General features: G+C 38.3%; 2 protein-coding genes across 2 annotated transcripts; both read right to left on the reverse strand.

The window, feature by feature from the left end:
• Nucleotides 1-10,119: 10,119 nt before the first annotated feature.
• LOC307174111 (E3 ubiquitin-protein ligase NEURL3-like) lies at nucleotides 10,120-13,464 on the reverse strand. Its single transcript, XM_079897805.1, has 4 exons — nucleotides 13,349-13,464; nucleotides 11,822-12,331; nucleotides 11,395-11,550; nucleotides 10,120-11,308 (listed from the first exon to the last, which is right to left on the reverse strand). Exons 1-4 carry the CDS (start codon nucleotides 13,365-13,367, stop codon nucleotides 11,133-11,135), a joined length of 861 nt encoding a protein of 286 aa, XP_079753931.1. The 5' UTR covers nucleotides 13,368-13,464; the 3' UTR covers nucleotides 10,120-11,132.
• A 7,380-nt stretch (nucleotides 13,465-20,844) lies between these two features.
• On the reverse strand, nucleotides 20,845-27,599 carry LOC307174244 (uncharacterized protein). Its single transcript, XM_079897977.1, has 11 exons — nucleotides 27,337-27,599; nucleotides 26,752-27,249; nucleotides 26,550-26,669; nucleotides 26,308-26,430; nucleotides 25,652-25,902; nucleotides 25,330-25,473; nucleotides 25,016-25,230; nucleotides 24,607-24,874; nucleotides 24,371-24,531; nucleotides 22,164-22,402; nucleotides 20,845-22,066 (listed from the first exon to the last, which is right to left on the reverse strand). The coding sequence occupies exons 1-11, from the start codon at nucleotides 27,338-27,340 to the stop codon at nucleotides 21,807-21,809; spliced, it is 2,283 nt and encodes a 760-aa protein (XP_079754103.1). The 5' UTR covers nucleotides 27,341-27,599; the 3' UTR covers nucleotides 20,845-21,806.
• Between the last annotated feature and the right edge of the window lie 309 nt (nucleotides 27,600-27,908).

The following is a 27,908-nucleotide window of genomic DNA, read 5'->3' on the forward strand; positions in this document are numbered from 1 at the left end:
GATCACTCCAAGGTTTTTGATTTGTTTGCGCACATTTGTTGAAAGAGGACCTAACTGGGCTTCCAGAATTGGACAACCCAGAATTAAAACCTCTGTTTTATCCTCATTTAACTGCAGAAAATGATTTGTCATCCACCTCTTGATATCGTCTACACATTCCAATAACACATCAAATGAAGCAGTGGTGTCAAGTCTTACTGGAATATAAAACTGAGAATCATGTGCATAACAGATGATTGACCAAAAGCTGGTTTGCCAACCGCCACAAAACGTCAAAGAAGAATTATGCAGCTCGATTGGAAATACATTCTATAAAGTGATATTTATTTGTCTGTTTTCTCCACACATCACGTCTCACATTTTATTAATTTTATGTTTAAATGGTATAACTCGATAAATTAGTGTAAATTATTCACTTTGCCATTCATCCATTTCAATGAGCCATTTGTGTATAATTCAAGCAGTTTCCTAAAATGTACTGGATCAAGGGCACTTTAATTTGGGTTTTGCTCTTTGGTGGGCCAAATATCTTTGCAAAGAAGTCGTCAACATATTCTTATCACACAGCAGTATTTCACTTTCACTTTAAGTGTTTGAGTCAAGGTTACTATATGTATGATAGCCTGTCATTTGGGCTACTCATTAAATCATTAATTCATCTCATGATAACAACCATTTGTTACATGTATAATTATTTCAAAGGAGTAAATGTGGAGATTTATTAAATCTAGAAATGTATTTTCTGTATGTGTGTGTAAAACTTAGCTTAACTAAAAGAAAAGAAAATTCCCTTCATGTCTTGTTCTAAAATGCATTGCATGGATGGAGGAGCCACACCTTACTTGACCAGTCAAAAAGAAACCTAAATATTGTGGTGAGAATAGATAAGCATATTCATTACACACTTATAAAAAGCATGATTACCTGTATTTAGTTGGCTATAGTGTAATCATTAACAGTGGCGTTAGCAAACAGGCAACGTGCACCACAAGATATATACTCTTTAATTTGAAGGAGGCATGAGAAAGAATGTTTCATACAACACTCTTATCATTCTCATAGTTGAGAGTCTGTTTTGAGTATCTGGGTCACATGACTTAAAAATTGTAAATTTTTCTGTGGGCATTTTGTCAGTCTGACCCATGTCCACCCATGGACCTGAACATTCTGACTTTGCGGAAAGTAGTTACATATTAATCTTACTTTTCTTTAGTAAAGCAAGTAAAGCAATAGGCTACAACTGCTAATATGTGAACATTGTCTTAAGATGCTGAAAAAGAAAATGAAGTTATATATTGTTCAGGCTGTTGTGTGCCACATTCTGCATAGTCTGTATCCCCGGATATACGTTGCCAGATTAGGGTAAAAAAAAAAAGTTAACAATCAGTGGCATCGCTAATAACTTGACCCCTGTACAGTTTATTGCATTATTGGTCACTGGGTGGGGGGTTGTAATGGGGATGATTGGGGAAATACCTGGAAAAATCATTGCCAAGAACATTCATGGTCAGTCCCTCACGTATGGCATGGCCATTGAATGACCAAGAGTCGGATACGACTGAAATGGGAATAGATAGATAGATGTGTTGCTGACTATTGTTGCACCAGTTTACTTTCACTTTTACTCGTTTGCTTTTGTGTTTCATTCTTGTCATATATTTTTGTAATTCAATAAACGTTTGTCATTTCTTGACTGTGAATGCAGAAATTAACAAATACACTGGACAAGCAATGTGTATAACTCGATAAATTATTATTCACTTTGCCATTCAGACATTTCAATGAGCCATTTGTGTAATTCAAATTTTTCTAAAAGTAGGGCTATATCCTGGATCAAGGGCATTTTTTTTTTCAGGAAAACAGAGCCCTGACACTCCTGTTTTGTCTTGTCTGTGTGCCTTGTTTCCTGTGCTTTCATGTCATGTTTTGTCTTGTGTTGTGTTGCATGCAGCTTGTGTTTTTCACTTGCTGCGTGTGCTCATGTATTTGTCATGTTTCCTTGTGCCATCTGTTCTCCTGCCATTGTCTAACCCCACCAATCTTGTTACCTGATTATTGATTCATTTGCCCCACCTGTCCTCCCCCCTCTCTCACTCCTCACTCCTCACTCCTCACTCCTTTCACCTTCCCAAAACCTGACAACTTGTGTTTTGCTCTTTGGTGGGTTTAAAGCTCAAGAGCTCTGCAAAGCAGTCAACAACATATTCAGAAAACAGTTGTATTTCACTTTCATTTTGAGTGTTTACTACATTTATGATATCATTTACTCATTCAATCATTCACTAATCTCATGATAACCACCATTTGTTATGTTTATAATTGTTTCAAAGGAGTAAATGTGGAAATAACAAATGTAGTCACGGTTGGAGTGGCTGTAATCAAGCGCTGGATGGCTGACGCGAAACAGGCGTTCCGAAGCTTTGCGAGATCCCGAAGCGCAGATGCTTCAAAACACTGATCCGAAGCGTGATTCAAAACACCCATGTCACGTGACTATGGCCAAACGAAGCCTCGAAGTGTTTCACTAAGTGTTTCATCAGGTGTGGTCCGCCGAATCAGCGTTTGACACGGTCGGGAACAAACCACACAATCGCACATATGTATAAAAGTTAAATCAACGCATATTTACCTCGTGGGTTTTTGTGAGAGGAGATTGATTTTGAGATAGCGGATTTTTGGTGATAGTGACATAGTAGGCTAACGCCTGGTTCACACCGGACGCCGAAGCGACGCGGAACGGAAAATCACGCGCGGTCCGGCGCCTGCCTGTTCACACCAGACGCGTATTCTCCGTGGCGGTCGACAAGCGCTTCTGCTCAGTTGTTGTTTATTCAGAGCTATTTTTTACATCATGGGTAAGTAAATAACCTCATAAAATGAATACACCATGTTTCTGTAAGCAAGAAGTTTGTACACTTCTTTTATTAATCCGTTGTCGAGACACACACGCAGACAGAGAATATGGTAGACAGTAGTGTAGATATACCGTTGAAATATACATCCTCTCTTCAAATTTATTAAATCTATTTTGTTGTGTTTTTTCTTTGTTTGTTTTCATCTTTCTAGTCTGTTAGATACACAAATATGATTGCATTTGTCACTCGCGGTATTTTAATTTGAAAATTGCTTATATTTTGACAATTGACCGGATGTCTCGTGTTTGTTGGTGTGACTTCCTGCCGGAATGGACGCGGATCACTCGCGGTCGCGCAAAAAATAGACCAGACGCCGAAACTGGCGCTTCACGGCGAGCCGCGGCGCTCCGCGTCTGGTGTGAACGACACCATAGGTTAACATGGGCGCCGAAAGGAAGCGGCCTCCGTTCCGCGCCGCTTCCGCGTCGCTTCGGCGTCCGGTGTGAATCAGCCGTAAGTCCTTCCACAGCAGAGAAATTAATATTTTTGAATAAAAATCTCTAAAAAAGTGAGACATTGTGGCTTGATTTCTTTTATTAATATTCATTTTGCAGGACCAAAATAACATTATGCACAGTGAGGAGCCTATAGGTTACAAGCTTCACATATTAGAAAAATACAATAATAAAATTAAAAAAACATTTTTTTTAATGGCTCGTCACGTTTTTTTTCAGATCAACACCTGCAAGTGACCACTAGGTGTCACCGTTGAGACGGGTGTCGGATTGATTTGAAGCCTCGAAACAATATGGCCCATTTGGTTCAACTGTTTCATTGCTTCACGAAGCCTCGATTTGCCCACCACTATCAAGCGCACAACAACAGGGATACTAAGGAAGACTTTAATCCAGAAATAAACATGAAATGGTACAACCACATAGAACTCAAATAATACAAGACAAGGAACAGGGAGAAACAGAGGGCTTTAAAACACAGAGAAAAGCTGGGGCAAATGAACTCAACAGTAACCATAGAAACTAACAGGACACAGCTGAACCAAATAAACTAATGAAGGAGGAGTGGCTAGAAACTGAACAATGAACACAGAGAAAGTCCGAACAGAAACGTGACATATAGGGCCTCAAACTATCTTTTTGCCACACCTGCCAATGGCCGGTGATTTTATATTATATATATATAATATTTTTTACCGGCCATGAAACTGTTTTGGCAAAAACAGGCAGTTATGACCAGTGTTGGGTGTAACGCGTTACAAAGTTTTTTTGTAAACTTTTTTCAGTAACTAGTAGTGTAAGGCATTACTCGTCTGAAAATGGTAATATTATTACAGTTTTCCCGAGCTAGTTACTTGCGTTACATTTGCCAGTAGCACCTTCATCACACAAGGCACGCAACACAGAGAACAGAAGGGAAGGGGAGGAGGGCGTGAATGGAACAGTGATTGGTCTGGGTTTGGCACGAGGTATCATTTACCATCACCGATTGGTCGACACGCGGCAGTTAAGGCCAATCAGGGATGACTTCCCTAATGAATATTCATGAGTCTTCCCCTACCATCCTGGGAAAAAAAAAATATAGCGCCCCGGACGCGCGCGCGCAGCCCGTTCACTCTCACCGCCTTCAAACAACACGAGCGCTGTATTGCTCTCTCTCCCTCGCGCATATAGTAAAAGGTCGGAAGACCGGTTGTGTTTTATAGACAATTTTGCATATAAATGACTATTTATAGGGCTTGAATTACAACCTGAAACTGCGCATGAGCGGGTAAAACTGCTGTGGTGAAACTGCTGGGGTGAAACTGTGGCTCTGCGGCTCTGCAGACAGATATTATTGGGACAGATGGGGAAAAATGGAAGCGTCAACAACGGCAAGTACAAGTACAGTTGTTTGTAGTTATTTGTGCTAGACAGTGCCAGTCTGTTGTTGGCGTAATAAAGACCCTAAAGAACACTCCTCCTTTGTATGTTCTCCCTCCATCTGATGAATCTCAGGCAATTATAGAGTAATTAAGAAAAAAAAATGTAACTAGTAATATAACTATAATATAACTAGTTACTTTCTCCAGGGAGTAATAAAGTAAAGTAAGGCATTACTATTTTTGAGAGTAATATGTAATATGTAATATATTACTTTTTTGAGTAACTAGCCCCAACACTGGTTATGACACCAAAACCTAACACTGCAGTGAAAATTCACAATTTCAATAGCACATCTAAACCGAACCTAACTTAACTTATATAAATTTAAAACATTATTAAAGACAATTAACAGTAGTTTTCAGGTAGACATTGAATAAAGTAATTAAATACAAAATAAATCATACTGGATAGTCTTCACTGTATGAATTAACAGATCAATCCATATTAAAGTTACAAAAGTTTTTTCAGTCAAGAGCAGTGAGTGATTTTTTTTTCATTGTCTTTTGTTGTTTGATTAAAGGGACACTCCACCCATTTGCATTAAGCTTTGCATTGTTAGAAACCCAGTCATACTATTGAATGGTCGTGCAACACTCTCTCATTTTCCCCTGAGACGGGAGAAATCCGTTATTTACCTCTTACACTTCCTCCTACAATGACGCAAAAATCGTCATTTTGCGTCATTGTAGGAGGAAGTGTAAGAGGGGGGGATTTCTGTTGAGACTACAAGCACTAGTTCCTCATCTTTCCCAGGGGGCGGGACCCGCTCACGCTACAGACCTATTACAGATCAGTGGGTGGGACTTTACTCTCTGAAACTGAAAGCAATATCCTCCATCTTGTTTGAAGCTAAGCTAACAGGCGCTGTGGAGACAGATGTAAAGTTATGACAATAGCGGAGGAGAGTGCTCAATATGATATAGAAGAAGAGGATTTCGGAAGTCTGATGCTTGAGTCAGGTGTTTGTGGCTACATTTACAAACCGCATTATAGCGAAGAGCAGCCGAGGCAGAAGACCTGCCTGCCGCGGACGAGGAGCCCCGACTGGCTCGAGTTAGGGCGGACTGGTGGCGCCGGTGATCTCACTATGCAACTACGAACCGCTACGAACACAGAGATAGAGTCCGTCTGCGGCAAAGAATTTCAACGATGACAATTTCTCCTGGACAAAATCTCTGAATCAGACGAGGACACGGACGTTTGTGTTGTGAACTATCCTAGTTTCGCACCGCATATGTTCTGACTGAACATCCAGGTACCATGCAATAATTCACCTTTTCAAAAGAAATACAAACGAGGAGTAATGCACTAATGAGTTCGCCAACTAACTAGACATTTTGTGTGAAATGAATTTCAAACTCTGGTGGTAGCTAGCCTTGTAGACAGAAGAGTGATTTCTCTTATAGGCAGATATGCGCTTTCTGGATTAGTGGGAGTGGCTTGCGGAGCTGTGCAATGTGGTGCATTGTGGGAGTTGTTGTCTTTCATACAAATGCGTCCTGAAGTTATTTTTTGTCTTTCCTCGGTCACGAAGGCACCAAATTCAAAATTTATTTTACATTTCGACTACATATATGACCCACTTTAAATAAAAAACAATGTTCAAATGGGTGGAATGCCCCTTTAACATTAAAAACACAGACTGAAGCAGAAATATTAGGCTGCTGTCACTTTAAGACTTAATGCACGATTCAATATACACAAGCGTGTTCTTTCTCTACTGTTTCTTCTACTTTTTAAGGGTTAATGACACACCTTTTGTTTTATGATGCGTAATTTTAAACACCTTTTACCTCATTTTAATTATTCTCAGGTTAGGTAAAGTAAGTCAAATCTGTCCTAAATAATAAGCATTTGAATTTCCATACTTACGATATTTAGATCACAGAAGACATCTCCGTGGTTAGTTCAGCTCAATCTTTTGTAAAACAGAGACTTATGGCAGGCGAGCTTCTTAATTTCAATTATATATATTTTTTATTAAATACAGGTTAACTAGTTTACATAAAAGGTACTATACGGTTATCCGGACCACATGTGATGACCTACCCCAACCCCGCCCCTAAACCTACCCGTCACTGGGGTTACGACCAACCAAGAGCGGTTGTGGTCACGTGTGGTCAGGTGTGGTCCGGATAACCGTATAGTACCGGTACGGTACGAATATATAAAATAAAAATAAAAGTAAATCAAAACCAAATAATTTACAAGCTTTTAACGTTATGAGGCATAATGGCAAGGCATCTAACACCGGAGAGGCCATCCTTGGTGAATCAGCGTCTGACTGGACATGGCATTCCAACTCTTTTTAAAATCCATCAACTTTTTGACATCTTCAGAAATTCCCTCCTGGAAACTCCCAAAAACTTGTTCGTTGTTAATCCCCTCCTGAAAACCCCCTAGGGCTTGGTCATTAAAGCTTTTGCCTCTTCGTCCTCCTTCTTCTGGACCTTTTCTTCGACGCATTCTGTATATCGTCCGCAACATGTAGACGGTATTGCTTGCATTTTTCTTCTTTCTTTGTCAAAGCTCTTTCTAATACATTTTCAATTTCTCTCTACTCTGCCATATGCTTAATAAATGCTTACAACATTCAGTGTGGTATGTTTTTCTTTATAAACCATTGTCTCGATAAATGATTTTACAAAAACAATTGCAGTGTTTTTCTTCATAAACAATTTTCTCAATAAATGATTTTGCAACAACAACTTCTGGTGTCTTGCTTTATAAAAACACTTCCATTATATAAGGTTACCATTATGGTTGACTCCAATACATAATTGCTTCATACACAAAAAGGCATATTTATAATAGAAAAATGTGCATATTCCATAACACTTTCTACTTTAGTGTTTTTTAAGCTCTACGATTGCCATTTTCAGTCTTGTTAATGCACATAGGAATCATCCTGCGGAATCAATTTCCTCAGGCAGGGACACATAAATTACATGGCCAAAAGTGTAGATACCAAAACCTTATTCCAGATACACCCTTTTCTAACAGGTGCATAAAACCAAGTACAGTATGCACATACATGTAAAATGTAAAGTAGAGTGCATTTTGATATGCTTGAGGGACATCACCCAAAATCAGACATCACTGATGCTCTTGTGTCTGAATGGGATCAAATCTCTGCAGCCTTACAGAAGAGTAGAAGCTGAACAGCAGAAGAGAAGACCAGCTCCCTATTAACATCCATTGTTTTTAAATTAAATGAGTACTGTACATTTACTTGAGTACTGTACTTAAGTACACTTTTTGAGTATCTGTACTTTACTTGAGTATCATTTTTCTGGAAACTTTTTACTTTATCTTCACTACATTTGAAAGACAAATATCGTCATTTTTACTCCACTACAATTCTGTCATGGTCCTTGAGTAGAAAGTAGTAACGTCACTAAGGGGATGATTTTGGTTGCAGGGGTTGCATTTTGGTTGGAGATGAAAGTCGGTTTGACGTCAGCATCCGACGTCGGACAGACATTGGATTTTTGGTTGGAAATGAAAATCGAGTTGACGTCAGAACCCGACTGATGTTGGTTTCTGACATCAACCTCATTTTCATTTTCACCGTTGGGTTTGGTCTTCTAAATGCGAATTTTGTCATTGTTTTGGCCCACACTATAGATAACTAGCCTGGCTAACGTCAGACCTCTTTCTCTGCCTAGCAGCGTGAATAAAATCGCGCTGCGCACAAGGCAGCATGGGGAATCCCAGGCTATTTGGCCACATCTATTTCCCTAAAAACATTTCTGAACTGAACTGACTAAGAGCTTACTTCAGGTTAAGGGTACGGCTGTCAATAAAACTACTGTAGATGAATGGATGCGTTCTTAAGTTAATGATAAGTTTTTTATTATAATGCGATAATGTTTTCAAAATTTATTGATATTGTCCATAAATACAGGCTGTTCATACATGGTGTAAAGCTTATCTTAAGATAAGCTTCATAGATAAAGTATTAAAGTAAATAAGTCTGCATAGGTCCAATATCCTTCCAGCTGTGTGATATGTTTATTCCTATTAAATGCGTTTTCTTTCCTGCCATGACAGTTTTTGATGAAGTTCAACCTGGAATAAAATATCATGTTGAAGAGAACCATTCTCAATCTTCTCAAATGATAAAAGTCTTAAATAGACTTGTAAGCCTTGTGCAATTTGTTTCATTTATGACCTTATTTTATCAGACATATGGAACTGCAACATTTTCTTAAGTTGTAAGTAGGCTACCCTGCAAATAAAATATCATAATATTTTAATAATAATAGACTATCTTTTTGTACTTAAATTATGGGACTCCAAAGTGTAGCTATATGTAAGCCCATATTAGTCCATGTAGGTGAACGGATTCAGCGTTAATCACCTGTAACATTCTGGGAATTTCACAGGATGCAGTTTCATCCTGGTGGAAATTTACAAGGCTAAAGGACACCTGTACAGGGATGCGCTCCCTGAAACCAACTATGGTTGCAAGTTCCGTTTAATTGTGTTGGTAACGACGGAACTTGCAACCATAGTTGGTTTCAGGGAGCGCATCCCTGTACAGGTGTCCTTTAGCCTTGTAAATTTCCACCTGGATGAAACATAGCAGACATAACCATCTTCTGAACTGCATCCTGTGAAATTCCCAGAATGTTACAGGTGATTAACTCTGCGACCATATTTGGCTAACGATGCTTTTGGGAAACGCACACCTGACCATGTCAGTTGGTCCCTGACTCTTTTAGTTGCCCTCTACATCTATATTCTATATTATGGGTTTCAGAATGTGTTTTAGTATGTTAAACAATATATTTTTAATTAAACTTGACTTATTTATTATCAACCGCTCGTTTGAATCTGATTCAATTCCTTAATAATGACAAGTCACTAAGTATTTTATTGGTTTATTCTATGGGTTTAACCGAGGAACAAGTTTACAACGAGCTCAAAAGATGATGTCACTAAGCATTTCAAGGAAATCACATGTCAGTTATCTTATTATTTTGTTTGACTTTTATCATGTGAGGAGAGTGAAAAGCGGAAACGGTCTTCTGGAAGGAAATAGTTTGCAACGTATCCAGTATTTTTCCTACAGCATGAGCTACAGTGGGTTTGGCGGTAGCCTGGAGGAGGAGAGTCTGCAATGGACAACTTGGTTTACGTGTGCCTGGTAAACCAACCACATTATAGCCTTATAACCCCAATCTATTTGCTATCTTTAAAATGGCAAGGCTTGTGGGTTGCTCTCATTCAGTGCTGAGAATTTACCAACATTTATTAAAACCTTTTAACCAAATGAATGAAAATTGTATATGCAATTAAAACACATAAACCTTTAATTTGTGGGAAAAGTCTTGTCCTGAGAACACACTTTTAATCTTTAACTTTGACAATAACAATTTTTTAGGTATTACACAGGCCAGTGTGGTTTTATTAAGTTCACTTTTAACCCAGCAGCTAAAAGAAAAATATGATACTGGAATTTTAGTTCGTAGGACATCATTCACAAATATTATTCTAATTTAAGAGCATTTTGAACTAGATGTTTGAAAACAATAAACCAACTATAGAAGCACACGTTTGTCGAATAAGACTTTTGCATACTTCCCTGTGTCAACCACCCCCCGTACTACCATATTTTGATTGGTTGAAATGTCATGCATCACAATGTTGACAACGTAATCTATTTAAATTTAAAGATTAACTTTAAATTAAAAGAAAACAATAGTGTTAATTTCTTATCTTAATTTTCTTAACTTTAATATCTAACAGCCAGCAAACATGCAAACAAACGAAACCAAATATAGCACGTTCTCTGCCTATACACACTGTATTTCTCACGCCCAAATCCGTAATTCCTCTTCGCCATCACCCTTCCTGACTATTTTCAACTAGTATTTTAAAGAAAAAAGCTCACCCACTTTTAAATGTAGACTTCTTCTGCAGCACTGAAAGTCACATTGTTGAACATGAGCGTCGTAAAAGAGATGACGAATAACTGAGCATAAAAAGTCAGTCCTACAAACTGCTTACATAAAATGCATTTAATACAAAATTAAAAACATTCTTTATATTACATACATACATATTTACAATACATACATATTTAAATCATATTACATACATATTTACATAATAGATTAAGAACATAATCTGATACTTTCGCAAATATATCCATAAATAATCAGAATGTAAAATTATTTACAAATGAGAAATAGTGCAACTAGAGAGAATAAAAATAAAACACATTTGCACAGTGCAGTGATAGATTTGTACATTAAAGCAATTCTGAAATGAATTGTACAAAATACATTCAACAAACAGGCCATAGGCCACCAGTTTAAATGGGATAAAACTAGTCATATGGTTGTAAGGAACCCATGGGATGACGACACAGAGGACAGGTCCCAAACGTCATGAACACCCTCATGGCACACGGAGTACAAACACATTTATGACCACAGCTCAAACGAATGTTTGCCACATCACTGTAACACACTACACATTCCTCACAGTCAGGAGTTTCATGATCTGAGGGGGAAAAGAGAAGAGATTAAATGCTGAAACTACATGTGCTCGATCATACAATGACTGTCATGCACTTATGAGATTCTTACCTGTGTCGACGAGATTAGGGTTTCTCAGGTTTCTCTGCTCCAGCGTGCTCATTTTTTCCTTCTTTATTTGTAGCATTTCTTTATCTTCAGTGTGTTTGATGTGTGTGAGAGCAGGACAGGACCTCCTGGTGAAGATGCAACATCTCTTTTTGGAGCCTATAACGTGGATACACAGATCACACTGTTAAAGAACTAGGCATATATTTATGTCCCTGGTTTGCTTAAGCCTCAGGGCCACAAGGGTTCTGTGAAATCTTTAAAGAAAGAAAAAAGATTTTACAAAATGTATGTTTAGAACGGTCAAACTAACACGTACACTTAAGATACTAATGAGATTATATATAATTGTTGCTTTTTTCAACAACAAACCAAAAAAAAAACACTTTTTTTTTATGCCCTCAGAACACAAATACATCAGAAGCCTCACCAAGCATCATCACTGACGTGGTCTGTCCATAGACGTCCACCATCGCCCAGACGGGCCACTTGGCGTTCAGAGCGGTTTGCTCTGTGTGTGTTCTCACTGTTCTGCCATCAGAACACCGTATGCGCAGACAGCCGTTCTTCTTCAACCAGAACTGAATCTCTGAGGCAGGGCGACAAATGTCCACGGGAACCACCGCCGCCGCGAACAGTGGAGAGTGGGTCAAGTCTGGGATGGCCAGAGGGGGTAAAGTTGTCTCCTCGGGTAAAACATGCGTGAATCCGACCCGCAGTGCTCCGTGCCAACCCCGCACGCAGTGCTCGACTCTCAGGCAAACTTTCTCCTGTATCTTCACCTGTCGCCCGCTGAACGTCAGTCCGTGGCAGAATGACGAACCGTCCCTGGTCACGCGACGACCCCCGTCACTCAGCGTTATCAGAGGACCCTTCACTTCTGAGTCGAAACAAATCGCTCTCATGCTCCCGTGCGCGTGACACACGCACTTCACTTTCTCTGGAAAAGAAATAAAGGGTTTGTCATTAGAAATGAAGTGACCACGCGGTGTGTTGTGGACATTTCTGTTATGATTCTGTTATGATTCATCTGTCATTTTTGCAACTTGCGTTTGCTCGGGACTTCCCAGAATGTCCGATTCGCGAATCAATTCTTTTGAGAAGAATCAACCGGCTGAGAAAAGGTTCGAACGACTCGTCCAAAGATCGGACTCGAGCGTTTCTCGAGTCAATTCTCACTGAACCGAGAATTTATTTGAAATAATTCAGGTCGATTGGGACACTTTTCCCAGTCATCTCAATGGCAATCTCAATGACGACGAGACAGTTTTATCTATCAACAACACACACCTGCAATAAGGGCTTAATCTTCGCAGGGAGATTACATTTAAATTCAGTAGGCCTATTGTTTAATGTAAATGCAAATTATATTAAGGTTCTAATTAACATGAATCATGTATATGCAACAACCTGAAGTGGGACACATGAAATGAAAATAAACACCCTAATTGAAGCTTAAAACGAAATACATATAGGCTACAGTACAGCATCAAAAAAGTCACTCCGGAATAAATATAATTTGCATAAGAATTTAACTGGTTATTTGTTCGGTTCAAAAGAACCGATTCGCGAACTTAGTCGTTCCAGCTGTTCAACTCACTGATGGCAACAGCGCTTTATAGCCACTAGAGGCAGTTCAACTGTCAAAATCACTGTTTTGGACAGTTTCGTTTCAAGCATCACGTTACGCACATTATTATCAAACTCAGATTCTGCAATGTTGCACGAAAAATAATAATTTCATATTATTGACGCATAATATAATATATTTATTTATTGACAAGTTTATTGTATAAATTACTGTAAATGAATTGGTTGGTTAACGATCTTAAAACAAAAATAAATAATTTACATTTAGAAACTTGCTAATTAAACTATTTTTAAGCTTGACATATTGCTTTTTCATTAAGTGATATTGCTGAAAAGTTACAATTTGGCTTTAGTGTCATCTTCTTACCTTTCTTTTTCTCTGTCATCCTGTTTTCTTAAGCAGCTCTTGGTATCTTCTGCAGGCTACATTCGTTTCTATATCTAAGTAAGGGGGATTTGTTGCTCTTTAAATGCATGTGTTGTGGTTTGCACCTAAACACGAGGGTACGATTGGATGGAGGGACTAGGGGCGGGGCCCTGGAAAGTTTCCTTTGAGAATGACTCTGACAGCAATAACTGTTGGGAAACTTTTAGATATTTTGTAATCTATTCGTTTTTTGTACGTATAAACTGGTAAGCAAAAGAAAGTATTTGGGTAGTTTATCGATTTTGTCTTATAGTAGGCTAATGCATAACATAAATTGGCTTTTTAGTCATAATTTTACTAAATTATACAGCTTTGCAGGGAACATGAGTGTATAAATCTGAATAGCTTTGGATGGAAAGCAAATAAAGAGGCTCATCATATTGGAATAAGTAACTGTGCTGTTTGCCCTACTGTAGTATTGCCATGCGACACCTCTATGGTTATTCCCAATGCAGTTGACTTTCAACTTTAAAGATTATACCTAAAAGATACAATACATAAATATTTGGATCAGAAATATGTATCAGTAATTCAGTTATATACAGACGGATCTAAAGATCCTGATGTTATACAGCATCAGCAGTGTACCAAGGTTTAGGAACAAAATAGCAAAAAGAGAAACTAATTATATATCAGTCAATACAACAGAAATGCTTGCAATGTTACTTGCTCTTCAGGGTGGACCAAAATACCTGAAGTGGTCATATTTTTCAGACTCTTTTGCAGCATTTTCAAGTTTAAAGAGTGGAAAATCATCAACTAGGCAAGATGTTTATCAGATGAGATCTTCCTGAGTCGAGCATGTTTTAATAAAGTGTAAAGGTTATGGCAATGAAAGAATACAACTTATTAAGCACTTCAGAGATATCAGAGTTAATCAGCTTATACTGCAGAATCTGTTAAACAAAGATACAACTGTAAGAGTGTTGAATATTCTATTTAAATATCTCAGTTAATGGATATGATTTAAGATGTATGTGTACAGTAATTTGTTGGTTCCTTTTTTAATTATTTATTTATTTATTATGTAGTTTTCCCTCAAAGTCAATGCTGCACACTCCATCCCAGTAGGTGGCGGAATATGGACCGAAAGCTGGTTTGCCAACCGCCACAAAACGTCAAAGAAGAAGAAGAATTATACAGCTTCAACAACATATTCAGAAAACACAGTATAATTTTAACTTTCACTTTGAGTGTCTGGGTCAAGGGTACTATATTTATGACTTCATCTCATAAATCATCTCATGACAACAATCATTTGTTTAGTTTATAATTCTTTGAAAGGGGTAAATGTGGAAATGAATTAAATGTATTTTCTTTTCAAGCATGTATATATATATATGTGTGTGTGTGTGTGTGTGTGTGTGTGTGTGTGTGTGTGTGTGTGAAACTTAGCTTAACTAAAAGAAAAGAAAAGTCCCTTGCTGTCTTGTTTTACACCACAAAGTGAATATTTATTTATACACACTCTAAAAAATGCTGGGTTGTGTTAACCCAATGTTGGGTCAAATATGGACTAACCCAACGTTGGGTTAAAAATTCAATTTAAAAATGGACAAACCCAGCCGTTGGTTTACATTTTAAATGTAACCAATGCAATTTGTCCATTTTTAAATTGCATTTTTGTCCATTTTTGATTTTGTCCAAAATGCAATTTGTCCATTTTAAAATTGCATTTTTTAACCCAACGTTGGGTTAGTCCATATTTAAATGCTATGCAATTTAAATAACCCAATTTTGGGTCAACACAACCCAGCAGTTTTTAGAGTGCACAATTCAAAGGAGTAAATGTGGAGATTTATTAAATCTAGAAATGTATTTTCTGTATGTGTGTGTAAAACTTAGCTTAACTAAATGAAAAGAAAATTCCCTTCATGTCTTGTTTCACACCACGAAGGGTGTAAGTGTTACTTCATTGTGTATGCAGCAAGTTGGATGTTTAAGGAGCCACACCTTACTTGACCAGTCAAAAAGAAACCTAAATATAGTGGTGAGAATGGATAGGAACATTCTCTGCACGCTCATAAAAAGCATGATTAATTAAGCTAGTGTAATCATTAACAGTGACCGTAGCATGCTATTAAACAGGCAACGTGCACCACAAGATATACTCTTTAGTCCAGTGAAGGAGGCATGAGAAAGAATTACTCACCCAATACTGTTCTCATTCTCATAGTTGAGTCTGTTTTGAGTATATGTGGGTCACATGATTTTAAATTTTCTGTGGGCATTTTGTCAGTCTAACCTAAAATTAATATGTAATGGGGATGGTTGGGGAAATACTTGTCAACAGAATATGCCCTGGATCAAAGGCACTTTCATTTGTGTTTGCTCTTTGGTCGGTTTAAAGCGGTTGCTCTGCTTTGCAAAGTAGTCAACAACATATTCAGAAAACAGAATTATTGAACTTTCACTTTGAGTGTCTGAGTCAAGTTTACAATATCATTTACTCGTTCAATCATTCAGTTATCTCATGATAACCACCATTTGGTATGTTTATAATTGCTTCAAAGGAGTGTTTTGGCAAAAACATGCAGTTATGACCAAAACCTAACCCTGCAGTAAAAGTTCACAATTTCAATAGCACATCTAAAACTAACCTAACTAATATAAATTTAAAACATTATTAAAGACAATTAACAGTATAGTTTTCAGAAACTGAATAAAGTAGCCTAATCAAATTTGATTACTTTAAACAAAATAAATAATACTGGATAGTCTTCGCTTTATGAATTAACAGATTAATCCTTATTAAAGTTACAAATATTTTTTTTCATTGCCTTTTGTTGTTTGATTATCATTAAAAACACTGACTCCAGCAGACATATTAGGCTGCTGTCACTTTAAGAGCTAATGCACGGATCCAATATACACAACCGTGTTCTTTCTCTACTTCTACCTTTTAAGGGTTAATGACACACCTTTCTACTTTAGTGTTTTTTAATCTCTACGATTGCCATTTTCAGTCTTGGTTAATGCACCTAATCATCCTGCGGAATCAATTTCCTCAGGCAGGGACATTTAAACCACCACACTTTGATAAAGTACATGGCCATAGTCTTATTCTAGCTATGCCCTTTTCTATCAGGTGCATAAAACCAAGCGTCCAGAGTTATGCACATGAACATACATGTAAAGTAGAGTGCATCTTGATATACCAGACAGCAAGTGTCGGCCCAGATCCGATCCACATCTGGTACGCGTTGAATCCACATGTACCAGATGTGGCCCGGATCTGGGCTGAGTCCGACACTATGTTGCTGTCTGGGATGCTTGAGTGACATCACCCAAAATCAGACCCCTTGATGATCTTATGACTGTTAATGTCCATTGTTTTTTTTAAATGAAATGTTAAAGGAAATGTCAAAAATTTTACTTTTGGCCACATCTTTTCCCCTTAAAACATTATTGATTTAGCGCATTGTGAACTGAACTTACTTAGAGCTTACTTTCAGGTCAAGGGTACGGCTGTCAATAAAACTACTGTGAATGTGTGAATGGATGCGTTGATAAGTTTATCATTACAATGCCATAATGTTTTCATTTCACTTCGTAGAGGAAGGGAGCAATGTTGTGAAAATAACCTAATAAATTTAATGATGTTGTCCATAAATACAGGCTGTTCATATGGTGTAAAGCTTATCTTCATAGATAAAGTAAATAAGCGTACTACTAAAAGACGCTCAGAGAAGTGTGTGTGTGTGTGTGTGTGTGTGTGTGTGTGTGTGTGTGTGTGTGTGTGTGTGTGTGTGTGTGTGTGTCAGGTTGTATTCTGCAGTTGGACAGGATATTGTTTTCATTTACAAATTAATTGTCATACAGAATGAGTATGTGCTGTATTGAAATATTGAAATATTTTCATTTTTATAGTGATCATATTAATATGACTAACCCTATTCTCAAACAGTCTAGAACTGGACCTGACATGAGGTCAGTTATAAATGCTCTGGTTTAAAATATGTTGCCAGAAAAAAAGCTATTGTTGTATCCCACTTGATGTAGATGAGGTCTGCATAGGTCCAATATCCTTCCAGCTGTGTGATATGTTTATTCCAAATAAATGTGTTTTATTTCCTGTCATAACAGTTTTAAATGAACTTCAACCAGTAATAAAATATCATACATGTTGAAGAGAACCATTCTCAAGCTTCTCAAGTTATAAAAGTCTTAAATAGACTTTGAATTATGACCTTATTTTATTAGACATAGCCTACTGTATAACTGCAATGGTTTCTTAAGTTGTAAGTAGGCTACCCTGCAAATAAAATATCAAAATATCTTAATATTAATAGCCTATCTAGGATTTTGTACTTAAATTATGGGACTGTCCATAATCAAACATGCAAGAGTGTAGCTATATGGAGTCCATGTAGGCTAAGTGAACGGATTCAGAATTCATCACCTTCTGGGAATTTCACAGGATGCAGTTCTGAAGATGGTCATGACTCATGTCTATATGTTTCATCCTGTTGGAAAATTAAAGGACACCTGTAGGCTACAGGGGTGCGTTCCCTGAAACCAACTATGGTTGCAAGTTCCGTCGTTACCAATACAATTAAACGGATAACGACCATATTTGGCTAACGATGCTTTGACCATGTCAGTTGGTCCCTGACTCTTTTAAGTTGCCCTCTACATCTATATTCTATATTACGGGTCTCTTATATTTACATTTTCAGAATGTGTTTTAGTATGTTAAACAATATATTTTTTTTATTAAACTTTACTTATTTATTATCAACCGCCCGTTTGAATCTCATTTAATTCCTTAATAATGTCAAGTCACTAAGTATTTTATTTCCATGGGTTTAACCAAGGAACAAGTTTACAACGAGCTCAAAAGATGATGTCACTACTAGGCATTTCAGGGAAATCACATGACAGTTATCTTATTTGTTAGACTTTTATCATGTGAGCAGAGTGAAAGAGCGGAAACGGTCCTCTGGGAGGAAATCCAACGTATCCAGTATTTTTCCTACAGCATGAGCTACAGTGGGTTTGGCGCTTCTGAGGAGCTGGAGTGGTCGTGGCCTGGAGGAGGAGAATCTGCAATTGACAACTTGGTTCACGTGTGCCTGGTAAACCAACCACATTATAGCTATGACAGTAAATCACTGTACGCGGATACTACAGTAGGCTATGTTGCCGTTGTTTTGGATCAAATGGGGATTATTAGGCTATAACTGGGGGAAAATACACTGTAGCCTAAATTCTATTCTTGCCAGTTGCCATTCTTCTTATTTGAAGCCCTCACATTGAAGCGGAAACAATACCTTTATATTTTATAATAATTCTGGGGTGAGGCAGTTGCCACCCCGGTATCCGCCCCTGATTTAGCGTATTGAATCCTCAAAGACCACATGGGGGGCTTTTCCTGAAGCCAAATATGATCGCAAGTTCCATCGATATCAACACAATTCAACCGAACTTGTAACCATAGTTGGGTAACGATGCTTTTGTGAAACGCACTCCTGGTAGACAGTGTTACGGTTACTACACAGGTTTGGCATCTAAAACTGGTTTACAGAATGATGATTGGCAGATCCTATTCTCTTCAATCTGCAAACAGTTTACTTTAATGCCGCGTTCCAGGCAACCTGTAACCCGTGTTTTTCCAACCTTATTGATACTTTGCAAGTGACGTCAGTTGTACTGGCTGGCGGGCAAGAACGTCATTCTCTAGCAACGAAAACCAGTAATCTAATCAAGGATCTTGCCAGGACGTTGCCAGTTTTAATATAGAAAAGTTGGTGTTTTGAGGTGTACACGACATGCCAGATAGTTGTTGTGCGATTGGATGCACTAACCGCGTTTGTTGCCCGCCAGATAGGCTATCACGTGACTGCTGTGAAAGTGCACTGGAACGGCAGTCAATCCCGTGACTTCCCACCCGTGAACTCGAACTAGATCGATGTACTCCCAGTTACGAGTTGGAAAAACACGGGTTACAGGTTGCCTGGAACGCGGCATAAGTATGCAGTGAATTAAAAGAAAGCTATAGAAGATTAAAATAAATATTAAAGAAGAATATGTTTTGATGTGTACAGGTATTCATTGTTTACTTGAAATATTTGTATTTTTTTGAAATATTTAACCTAATAGTTCCTAGTCGACACTATATGAAATCACAGTTGATTCGCTGAATTGCTGTTGTTTAACACTCCTCCCCACCAAATAGCGTTGCCGTCCCGGTTTTCCAGCGATTGTTCTCTTTTTTGAGCGACAGTCCCGGAAAATTTATATTCTTTCCCGGGACACGAATTGTCCCGTTTTTTGTGTGAAAATGTACTTCTAAAGTAGAATTTCCTGGTTTCAAATTAAACCGTTTCCTTCTACTGTTACTGCAGAGCTGCCACACGCAATTGACACTTTCACACGCTCTCGCGAAGCAAAGAGGACGCGGAGACCGACAGACTAGACAGAGCAGGTTATATTTATGATATAAAAAAAAATCTCAGCTCTCAGATTCTGTCAATTTTATTACGAAATTCAAACAATAAACACCGTTTTGGCGTTTGTAAATGTGACGTGAAAGATCCCTAGCGGCACGTGAACATCTCATCTCTAGCTAATAGTAAATAAACACGAATGAACAATGTTAGAAGAAACAGTACAACTTACCGAAATGTATTCATCATACATAATATCGATCAATCAGTGTTTTTCAACCGCGGAAAGGGTCAATAAAACAGCTGGAGAACAATTGTCACATAACATTTAGGCTACCTCGAGGAAAGCCATTTGATGACCATACTATAGCACGTTAGTTGGCTAGGAAAAAAAGAGCTATAGAGAGTATTTTGCTAAACATGTGTAGGCTACTATATTACATATTTATTATATTTACTTAGTTATCATTAAATAAAGTTATTATAATAAAAAAACGCATTATATTTAATTTGTTAAATAAAGTTATTTTTAACCTTAAATTATACTACCAGGCAGCTGATAGGGCTCTCTGTATGTTTACAGCATTATAGGTGAGGTTTTTTTCTTGAGAAAAATTAATGCCTATCTTGTGTACCTTAATATTTATAGTGTTTTTTTATTTATACAAATCAGTCAATTAAATCAAATTACAAGAATTGAACTGAATTGAAATCCTGATATTTGTTTCAAGCAATAATAAAAAACGTAGCTTACCAGAAATTGTACCATATAAACATTGTAACATGTTGTCACTAAACCTAATACAATTCAGTTTAGTTACTAAAATGTTTTGACAATCACAATACACTTATTTGCAAGAATTATTATTTTTTTTACAGTTAAAAATTTCAGTTAAATATGAAGGAAAAACAGCGCTGGAAAATCATGCAAAAACACCCCCCCCCCCCCCCCCCCAAAAAAAAATCAGTGTCCCGGTTTTTCACAAATCAAAGGTGGCAACCCTACCACCGAACCAGAGAAATAAACACTCAATTTGTTTCTTTTTTAACAGTTTATAGAGGCATGACGGATATTTGAGTTGCACTTTATTTAACAGTGCATATACTTACATATGTATTTAGCCTACTTAAGTGAATACATATAAATATATATAAATATATAAGGTACTACAGGGGTTAAGGTTAGGTTTAGGGGTAGGTTCAGGGTTAGTACCTAGTTATTACCCAGTTATTGTAATTACAGTACAGGGGGAACAGGGCTGTAAAATAAATGTACACATGTCAAAAATATACAGCATTTACAAATAAAATAATAATGTACATAAGCGCTTTCTTTTGAAGTAGTTATTATACAGTAATCATATATTTAAAGCTGCCGTCGGCACCATTTTTTTGATCATATTCAGTGAAATCGACACTATAATCCGACAGAACAACATAAATAAGGTGGTAGTTTTAGGAAAAAAAACAGAGCTTCTAACTCCACCTGGAGCATATTATTTGTTTTGCAAAAATCCACTGCTCCCTGATCATCGGGTCCAATCAGCACAGGGGGGTGTGAGATCTGACTGTCAATCACAGGTCGTGCACACGCCACAGATCCCACTCCCCCCCTCGCGCACGTTACAATCACATGCACACGCCTGAAGTTCGCGCAGTAACGAAGAGTGATGGCGGAAAAGATTCCAATTCCTCGGTTAACCTCAAGAGCTAGGAGGTCAGAGCTTGCAACATTTCTTCTCGACAGGTAATTGTGCTTTATCAACCATTTACTTTATGAGTACTCCATGGTGTTGATCGATGCTGATGAGACGGGCGCGTTCACAGAAAATCTGGTGCACACGCACTGACCCTCACGAACTCGATGGGAGGGTATTAGTTGATAGTGGGGGAGGGGCACGAGAGTTGTAAACGTTCAAAATTTTGGCTAAGTCCACTCAATCTTCCAGGGTTGCCGACAGCAGCTTTAAGATGTGAATGTTTCCATTAGAATATTGAACTATATACGTTTATGTTCTCCCAAATTCAGCCGAGTCTCGGATTGCTCTCAGAAGCATTCTGTAAAGTTCCACTTCATCTTTTACCACCCTGGGCAGGAACAATCCCATCATGCATGTGTTAGCATATGGCAGACGGCATCCACGCTCCTCTGGCTGGTAGAAATGAATGCTGGGCTTCTGGGAGAACCCAAGCGGTGGGACTTCATCCGCTCCAGTTATGAAGGCCAAAATCTCCTCAAAACGCAACTCATTTTGTGGAGCTTTTTTATCTGTTGAGGGAAAATTACAAGCTCAAGTCTTAACAAATTGCCAATTACAAGCACAAGTATGCAATTTCACAGTTCACTTTCTGACTAGGAAACTCACCCTCAATCATCTGAAGCACCAGTTCCCAGTAATTTAAAGTGTCCTCTTCAGCCGCTCTCTTCTTGGTCCCTGCTTTACTCCAGTGGATTTGGAACAGGGCTGTGAATGTGCTTCTGGAAAGGGGCTCATTCATGTTGGTAAAGATGGGCAGAAACTCAACCCAGTGAGTTCTTACCATATCCCAGAACTGTCCATAAGCATTCAGTCCCTTTGTGAACTGGTGAATCATATTTGATGTTCTGTGAAAATTTGCAGAGACTGTTAAATGACTGTTCTTATATTTAAAGGGTCATGAAACCCTAAACCAAATTTTCTGAGATTTTAACACAGGTATGTGTGTTGAACACCATTGAAGACAATGTTAGCATCTGTTAGATTTAATAGTAGGGGGAAAATGGTTAAATTTTAGTTTTTTTCCGCTATTTTCGTCTTCCGGTTTTAAAATCTTCATCGTGTCAGAGCACTATAGTACTTTGATGACTCATCGGTGTCTTATAATTATTCATGTGCTGAGTTTTCTTATCCAATGAGAAGACACTTTCTCTTATTCATGACACCACGGGGAACTTTACAATGACAGACAAGACATATCAAACTGTGATATCGCGTAGCTGATGAGAGAGGCAATGATGGGACGCGCGTTTTTCGTGGTGCAAAAGTTCCAGTGCATCTTTCCCCGCGATGCTGCCCGAGCTGGACTCCGGCCATCACCCACGGACACATCTAAATATGTGTGTGTAGCAACCATTCAACTGGAGAATGGTGGACTTCGGCCTTGTACACCAATGCAGGTTTCGTCTTGCGAGTGATGCGGTTCCGAGGACTTTTCTATCACTTCAGAGGTGTGTCGTGTGTGTGTGTGTGTGTGTGTGTGTGTGTGCGTGTGTGTGTCTAAAATTAAACCCTGACCGTTTTTCATGCCTTGTGTTAAATAATCACTCGTTATTAAAATTTAGATATTTCGATAATACCTCAATTGTATGGAACGTATGCGTGCAAATTTCTATGTCACTGTCCATCTTTACTATGTGGGTTTAGGGGGCGCGTAGATCTAGGCTATGTACGGAACTTTTTTTTTTAAGCGGAAAATGTATTATTTTCAAATATATGCATTTATAGTGTGTATATAAACAAATATGTATTTTATAATGACATAATTATACATAAACGTTATATGTTTTAAATACAATTATACTTAATGTAGGCAAATATATGTAGCAGGGCATTCAGTTACTTTTGAAAGGACAAAAATAAGGCATCAGTGTATTTCATTAGACTTTAACTTTGCCAGCTATAAAACATTTTTTTTTTAGCATTTCCTCACGTTTTACCACTGATTTTTAGCATGGGCCATTGCGATGACAGTTTCCCCCTCTCCCCTCTCCCCTGCCGTACCACACCCACTCCCCTCCCTTCTTCTCACAGCCACCACGCCCATTTAAGTTGCATTTTTCAAAAAGATTGTGAGCTAGACTTGAGCTGAAAGAGGGGGGTTTCATGACCCTTTAAGCAGTATCACACCACAAATATTACTAAGTAGATAATTATTTGTATAAATATCCTAAACAGTGCTCTTGGAACGACTAGTCAAATTAGAGGACCGGAACTAACTGTCGTATAAATGAGTGTTAAGGCTCTTTCACATTGAGTGTGCCGTGATAAAGTTAAGCAAATCGCCTACGAACGGAGCTTTCTGAAAGTGAAACGATTGATTGCCTTCAGCTAATTCACGCCTGAATGATAGGTGGCGCTGACTGAGAATTTTGTATGCTTTTTCAAGCTCTTCAGATCGCATAATTCAGTGGAAAATGAATACAAATCTGTATAAAGAACATGTAAGAATAAATCTATTCTCAGACACCAATGATACAAGAACTCAACATCCATTCCATTCTCTTCTGGAATACTTTTCTTCAGTGTTTACGCAGGTTTTCAAAACAGCTGTGGCTCAGGTAAGCTCAAATCTATTGGACGGCTCGTTTCATTGTTGACACACTAGCCATAAAAAATCTCGCTTTGTCACGTTGCGATTGATCACGCAAGGTGTGAATAGTTCCATAGGGACCTATTGTTTCGATTCAAGCGTGTCCTCGCGACGTACATTTGCGTCACTTAATCATACTCAGTGTAAAAAGCCCTTTAATTTGATAAAAGCAAGAGTAAATGTTTATTATATGAGTGATCAAATTTTAATAATAGATACATACCTAAGATATATGTAATGTCGAACTGCATAGGAGTAAATCTTTGGTACATCTTGGATGGAAATTCCAGGTCTGTATATTCCAGGGAATCCACAGTCACAGATCCAGTCGCCATGCTCTCTCTGAAGCCTATAGAGGTCTTTCATTGTTTTACATGACAAAATCTGAACGCAAGATGAAATGGTTAGAGATCTTGTAGCTAAAGAAGGGAATAGATTGATGGAGAAAGGGATAGAAACCTTTTTCAGTTTGTCCTGAATGTCAGCATCTGGTATCAGGTGCCAGTCAAAGTCTTCCAGTTGACATTCTTGGGTGCACATCAGCTGGTACAGGCAAGGGTCAAAAGCTTTGAGTCCTGGTCCGCCATGAGCCACAGACCACGCAATCAGCTTCCCTGCCAACTCATACTTGTGTTCCTCCAAGGCCATCTGGTCATAGGTGAAGAACAAGTGTCCAGACGGTCCCTCAAAGATCCCCAGTGAGCTTTGCACCTCCATCATCAGGATTCTGAGGCCAGGGTAAAGATGAAACGAGATGCCATTCATGTCAAAGTCAAACAAAACTGTAATCTCACTAGTGCATGGTTCCTGTGTAAGAATGAGTTTTTTACTCTTTAATGAATAAAAAAAATGATTGTAAGTGACATACCTAAAAAACTCTCTCCGTGGACCTCCACAGTCAAGTGCTTGCTCACCAACAAATGTAATGAGGGGAATTTTGGTCCAAGGGAAATTGCAGTTGGAAAGTGCATTTTTAGCACTCTGCAGCAACTTCTTACGAGAAACCAATACTGAAACTTGTTCACTGGCACTGAGATGCATGTGCTGAAACTCTCTGAGCAAAGAGCTAACGTCCATGTCCTCCTGTTGAAGAGATGTGAACATTGCCTTATGCTGCCTTTCTGCAATGTCAATGTCAAAGGTGTATGTAAGGTGTGTGTGTGTCATAATAAAGATAATTACCACTGATGAGTTTCGGCTTGAATCTGAAAGGTAACTGTTGGAAGAAGTCAGCCGGTTCCTCTGTTGTGCAGGAACAGGTGGAGGAGAGCGTGATGGTGAGAAAGCATCTGCATTCATGACTGACGATAGTGTTTGCGCAGTCATCTGTGGAAAAAGTAGTTGTATAGTATTGTCAAGTAATTGTTAACTAGTAGGTTGAGGAGCAAAAAAAAGTGCCTTCAAAGAACTCCAGTGCTTAAACATTTACCTTAGTACTGTGGCACTTATTACAGTATTTCAGAACTGATTAAATGAAAAAATAAATAACAATTTCCTACTATACCTCATTTAAAACTATGTCCGTCTCAGGAATTATATAAAGTTCGCTATCACCAAGCTCCTTTTTCATTTTCTTCAGAGTGGCTGCATGTAATCTGCAAAGTCTTCCACGTTTATCAGCCTTTGCTAAATGGAAACCAATCAAATCCAGATTGACCAATGGATATCTGGAGCAAATGAAGCAATTCAGCTCTCTCCAAGTCCAGTTTAGATCTACTCCTCTTGACTCCTGACTCCTCCTCTGGACAGGTATGCCTAGAAAGCATCACATAGGACATACTGTAAGATTCTTAATGTTTCAAACTGGTGTTAATTGTAAACGTTATGCGCACTATGAGAACTGTCGATGCTGGTGATGTTTTTAAAAGGATAGTTCACCCAAAAATGTAAGTTCTGTCATCATTTACTCACCCTCATGTTGTTCCAAACCTGTATGAGTTTCTTGCTTCTGTGGAACACAAAAGAAAATATTTTAAAGAATGTTGGTAACCACCAGACAGTTGACAGAGGCCAACATTCTTCAAAATATCTTCTTGTGAGTTCAACAGGAGAAAGAAACTCAAACAGGTTTATGAACAACTTGAGGTTGAGTAAGTAATGACAAAATGTTCATTTTTGGGTGAACTATCCCTATATGCTGAAAGTAGCCATATAATGTACCTAAACCAGCTCTTGTGAGATCTGAACGTTCTTTGGGGCTTGGGGATGTCGTCTGGTTGGCAAACTGTACAAGGAAGAGACTCGGTTTCCAGTATGATGATGTTTTCTGGACCGTTCTGGTGTCTAAGCAGGATTTTAAAAAAAAATCAATGGAATCAGTACGCTGGGTTCTAAAACTAAAAAATATGCTTGATGAATGGTTAATTATTATTGATGTTGGCGTCTTAAGAAAATCTTTTCACCTGTTTTATGATAACTATGCTCTTCCTCTGACATTTGTCTCTCAAACTGTCTCGTCAACCAGTCGATGCCACCGTCAACGGGACAAACCGGGCAAGATGTTCGACTCCCCCTCCTTGAGCCTACAGCACATTATTACAAAAGATTTTATAATCAAGTCTGACTGAACTGCAAAGAAAAGTCTTTTTTGCATTCGGTACTTACCCAAAAGGCGGACGGCACTTGTGCTCCCGTACAAATCAATGAAAACCCACAGTGGATTATTCAGGTTCAGTCCTTTTGTTTTGAGGTAATATTTCCCCCCACCTTTCTCTTGGATAATAACTATGCTTGCATAGTTCATCCAAAACTGAAGCTCTACACCTCTCCTACACAAGTCCTCTGGCACCGGCACAACGCAGTATCCCTGTGCGTCCCTGAGGTCTGGTATAGAGGCAGGTGGTATATTGTTTCTTTGTGGGCAGATGTTGGTGAAACCCACACGGAGAGCTCCATCCCATGATGAAGTGCAGTCCTCAATACATATACACAGCTTTTCGTCCACCTTTACAGTGCGGCTAAGAAACGCCAAACCGTTCATAAAGGTGGAGGCGTCTCTGGATGCGAGTCTCCCTCCTTGGCTGAGGGACACATATTGACCTGTCTGATCCACATTGAAAGTCATGGGACCCAGACATCGACTTCCACACATGCGATCGTGCCCTAAAATAATACAGATGAATCTTACAGTCAGATTGACAAACCAATGAACCTAGAATCACTTTATGTATTTTGACCAGTTATACTCACTCATTGTTGGTTTGTCTTTGCCTCATGAAAAGGTCCAGATGTTCAAGATGGTTAACTCAATCAAACAACTATTTGTGACTGCTTTTACTGTCCAAGTCGTTGTGAGTCCCATGAGCACAGAGCCTGTTTTACTAGTTACGCTGGCTGAATGAAGAAAAGAAAAGAAAAGAAGAAGGGGACGGGCTTACAGTATTTGCAGGTGAGGCACAGTGAGGGAAATTACTAGCTTACAGTTTGTAATTTGGTTTTGTAATTACATTGTAATCACAAGATATCTTTTTAAATTGGTTGTTAGGCAACTCCTGATTCAAATAAAGTATGTCATTTTGTCTGTTTCATTCCCTTAGAAATGTTTGAGAAATTAGGTGGAGCTGAAAGGTGAATCTCATAAAAACATGTTGAGATCACATTTTACTCCTGAATATACTGTATATATCATGTCATTTAAACAATGGCATAGATGAGAATCTCATAAATTCTCATCAATTGAATGCATTAGCTAAACTAACAATAAGCAATATGTTTGTAACAGTATTTATTAATCTTTGTTAACATTATCTACTGTTCATTGT

The sequence above is a fragment of the Squalius cephalus genome (assembly GCF_949319135.1).
Source record: "Squalius cephalus genome assembly, chromosome: 16".
Taxonomy (NCBI): Eukaryota; Metazoa; Chordata; class Actinopteri; order Cypriniformes; family Leuciscidae; genus Squalius; species Squalius cephalus.